This window comes from Humulus lupulus, chromosome 8 (genome assembly GCF_963169125.1).
Source record: "Humulus lupulus chromosome 8, drHumLupu1.1, whole genome shotgun sequence".
In the NCBI taxonomy this organism is placed as follows: Eukaryota; Viridiplantae; Streptophyta; class Magnoliopsida; order Rosales; family Cannabaceae; genus Humulus; species Humulus lupulus.
In genome coordinates this window covers 19,108,217-19,112,349 of record NC_084800.1, presented here as the reverse complement: position 1 = coordinate 19,112,349, position 4,133 = coordinate 19,108,217, and the positions used below count along the sequence as shown (strand labels likewise).

The window sequence follows — 4,133 nt, the reverse complement described above, 5'->3', positions numbered from 1 at the left end:
TTTAAATTTTAGCATTATATTATTTTTCCTTCAAAATAAAATGTAATTTCAATCTTATTGAAAAAAAACAATATTCATAGGTCATAAAATATATGGTATTTTATTATAAAATTTAAATTTTATATTTTAAAAATGGATTTCAAGCATTGTTAAAATTAATAATTATATTATAACTCATTAAAAATATAAAAATATTGATAATCTTTTTGACTTTATAACAAATAAATCACACAAATTATGTTATTTTTGTTGGGAATGATCAATCTCGAAGAGCTAATCGATCCAATGATACAAAAGGATTTGAACTTTGTATATAAAAATTGAAAAGGGAGCACAATCATATATTTATTTCAATATAATTTTTATGAATGATTTTATTTGTAATTTTTATATAAATAAAGGGGTAAAACTACAAATATAACTATAAGGCGGTTCAAATTACATAACTAAAGAGGAACGTGTTGTGCACAAGACACCTATCAAAATCTGTGGCCACAAAAAACTTCACTTTCTTTCCTAAGTACACCAAAATTAAAAAGAAAAAAGGGGTTTGTATAGTACGAACAAAAGAGTTTCTTCTACATTTACCACTATTGTCTCTCTCTCTGAACCAACCACATCCATGGCTTCTCTTTTGGCTAACGGTATATCGAGCTTCTCCCCCCAACCTACTTCGGAATCCCCTAAATTTCCAAAAGGGTTTCATCCAAAACTCGATAATTTGAAGCTTCTGAATCAGAAAGCTTCTTCTTCTCCAAGAAGGGCCTTTAGGGTTCGCGCCGATGTTGGGTACGATCAGAAAACCATCAATCCTGATTCAACTTCCTCTGCTGGTAAGCTTTCAACTTCCTCTACTAGCTCCGACGATAAAATCCAAGAAATTCTTCGTAACCGTGAATACGATAAGAAATTTGGATTTAGTGTAGATATAGATTCATTTTCAATTCCCAAAGGGTTATCGAAGGAAACAATTCGATTAATATCTACTCTGAAAGATGAACCTGATTGGATGCTTCAGTTTAGATTGAATGCTTATGATAGGTTTTTGAAGATGAAAGAACCCAAATGGTCGGATAACAAATATCCACCCATTGATTTTCAAGACCTTTGCTATTATTCGGCTCCTACGAAGAAACCCACTTTAAATAGCCTAGATGAGGCTGACCCTGAACTTATTAAGTACTTTGACAGATTAGGAGTGCCTCTGAATGAGCAAAATCGATTGGCCAATGTTGCGGTCGATGCTGTTCTTGACAGTGTCTCGATTGCCACAACTCATAGAAAGACTTTGGAGGCTGCGGGTGTTATCTTTTGTTCCATTTCGGAGGCAATCAAAGAGTACCCTGATTTAATTAGGAAGTATCTAGGAAAAGTAGTGCCTGTTGAGGATAACTATTATGCAGCTCTGAATGCAGCAGTTTTCAGTGATGGGTCGTTTTGTTATATACCGAAGGATACAAAGTGTCCGATGCAAATTTCCACTTATTTTCGGATAAATGCTTTGGAAACGGGGCAGTTTGAGAGAACATTGATTGTTGCTGAGGATAGGAGTTTTGTGGAGTATTTGGAGGGCTGTACGGCTCCCTCTTATGATCGGAACCAACTTCATGCTGCTGTGGTAGAGTTATATTGTGCTGAAGGGGCAGAGATTAAGTACTCCACTGTGCAGAATTGGTATGCTGGGGATGAGGAAGGAAGGGGAGGAATTTATAACTTTGTTACAAAGCGAGGCCTTTGTGCTGGGGCTCGATCCAAGATATCTTGGACACAAGTGGAGACAGGGTCTGCTATTACTTGGAAGTACCCGAGTGTTGTATTAGAGGGAGATGATACCGTTGGTGAATTCTATTCAGTTGCTTTGACTAACAATTATCAGCAGGCAGACACAGGAACGAAGATGATTCACAAGGGGAAGAACACGAGAAGTAGGATTATTTCTAAGGGTATATCAGCTGGCAAGTCAAGAAATTGTTACAGGGGCCTTGTTAAGGTGCTTTCAGGAGCAGAGAATGCTCGAAACTCTTCGCAATGTGATTCAATGCTTATTGGTGATACTGCTGCAGCCAACACGTACCCCTACATTGAGGTACATTCTTCTCTTATCTATTAGATGATTATTAGTTATCATCTTTGAGATAGGATGACTATGGTTGATGTTAAGACAAATGTATAGTTGAGTTCATTTTATATTGTGAAATGAAAACATAATTTTTAGCAGTCCACAATTAAATGATGCGCGTAAGAACTAGTGCAGCTCTTTTCGACCACATAGGTCTAAATAGTCACTTGAGACTAGCTCATTCAGACTTATCTTATTAATAATTATAATAATAATTGAAATAAAACTCAGGCTTAAATTAGATGGGCATGGCTATGATGTGTGGAGCTACATATAAAACAACTATTAACTATGAGATGAGTTATCTTATGATTATGTTCAGAGAAGTCAGTGACTTACTGACCTGCAGGACTTTGTATATTGTCTCTTTACCTTGCTAATCTTTTGTTAATGCCTTACTACATGAGTCATTTTAGGCTTGCAGTTGATTGATGGATTGATATTACTTGTTTAACAGGTAAAAAATCCCACAGCTCGCATTGAACATGAAGCCAGTACCTCTAAAATTGGTGAAGACCAGCTATTTTACTTTCAACAGAGGGGAATTGACTATGAAAAAGCCATGGCTGCCATGATTTCTGGATTTTGCCGTGATGTCTTTAATGAACTTCCTGACGAGTTTGGTGCTGAGGTGAACCAACTGATGAGCCTGAAGCTTGAAGGATCAGTGGGTTAGAGTTACAAACGTGTATCCACTATCCAAGTGAGCTTATGTTGTGAAATCAATCTCGCCCATTTGAACTTCCAATTAGTTTGACAAGCTCTACTTTGCGTCTAGTACTTGAAAAAAATCGTCACAATGGGGATGTAAAGTATGTACATAGTTTTGTAGATGCACCATTTGATGGTGTCTATCCTTTTGTTACCAAAATAACAATATATTGTATTGTAAACTTTACGATACAGAAAAAAATGCCCTTGTTGTTAGTTAGCAATAAGAATATTATAATTCTCAATAGAAGCTTTCAAATTTTGTTGCTACCAAGTTGTACATGTTCATTGCTTTTCTTTTAATTATTTGTTTTGAAGTTTCTTCGTCTGTTATACTTATATACTAGTTATATAACATTTCACACACAAACGCATGCATATCATTTGAGTGACAATCTTAAGCGCCTGATTCCAAACAAATTCCACACATGACCAATAACATCAGAAAACTGAGAAGAAACTATTTTATTTTCTACGGAAGTTAGCACTATTGAAGTAATAAAAGTATACTCATATTTGAACTTATGCACTACATAATCGTCAATATATTTCATTCATTATTTTTTTTTTCTTAGCTGACGATCGACTTCAAAGTGGGGTTGAGTTGGGTAGATGCTGATGACTCCGATTGAACCTTTTCTTGGGGTCGTATGTCATCAATTGAGGAGTGATCAACTCACATCGTTCAGTTTTTTTTTTTCTTCATTATTATTATTATTATTTTATTTTAAATGAGATAAGACTCTTTCCATTCCTCTATTATAATTTATAACAAAACAGAGCCAAGTTATGGGGTTGAAGTATGTATATTGTTTTGTATATTCACAGAAGCTAAGCAAGCACGCTAGAGTAGTTAATTGACATATTGGAATGACTTATAACATGACCAATATATAATGCCTTCCCAATCTAAAATTGAGCATGGTCGGCAAGTAGCTACTTGGAATCATTTGAAACGTCATAGCTTTCAATCATACGCATATATAAATATATTTTTATGTATATATTAATTTCATATATAGTATTAGTATAAGGTCAAAATGTGTATGTTTTTATCAATTTTGTCCCATTCTCTCTCGTTTTCTGATATATTTTTCAGTTGCCTTTCTACTTGAGTCTTTTCATTAATTTTGCCATATTATATTAATAGGATGACCCTTCTTCCCCTTACGAACAAATTAATAGAAAAACTTAAATATTTATATGAGAAGTTCTAACCTTTTCGCAATAACATTTCTCACGATATCATTGGTGGCTTGTTGAAAGCATATGTTTGGAATCAAAGCAAGTTCAACGGTGTTTG

General features: G+C 34.6%; 1 protein-coding gene across 1 annotated transcript; it reads left to right on the top strand.

Annotated features, from left to right (window-relative positions):
• The first annotated feature begins 512 nt into the window (after window positions 1-512).
• Window positions 513-3,100, top strand: LOC133795190 (UPF0051 protein ABCI8, chloroplastic). Its single transcript, XM_062232647.1, has 2 exons — window positions 513-2,086; window positions 2,577-3,100. Exons 1-2 carry the CDS (start codon window positions 623-625, stop codon window positions 2,793-2,795), a joined length of 1,683 nt encoding a protein of 560 aa, XP_062088631.1. The 5' UTR covers window positions 513-622; the 3' UTR covers window positions 2,796-3,100.
• The last annotated feature ends 1,033 nt before the right edge of the window (window positions 3,101-4,133 follow it).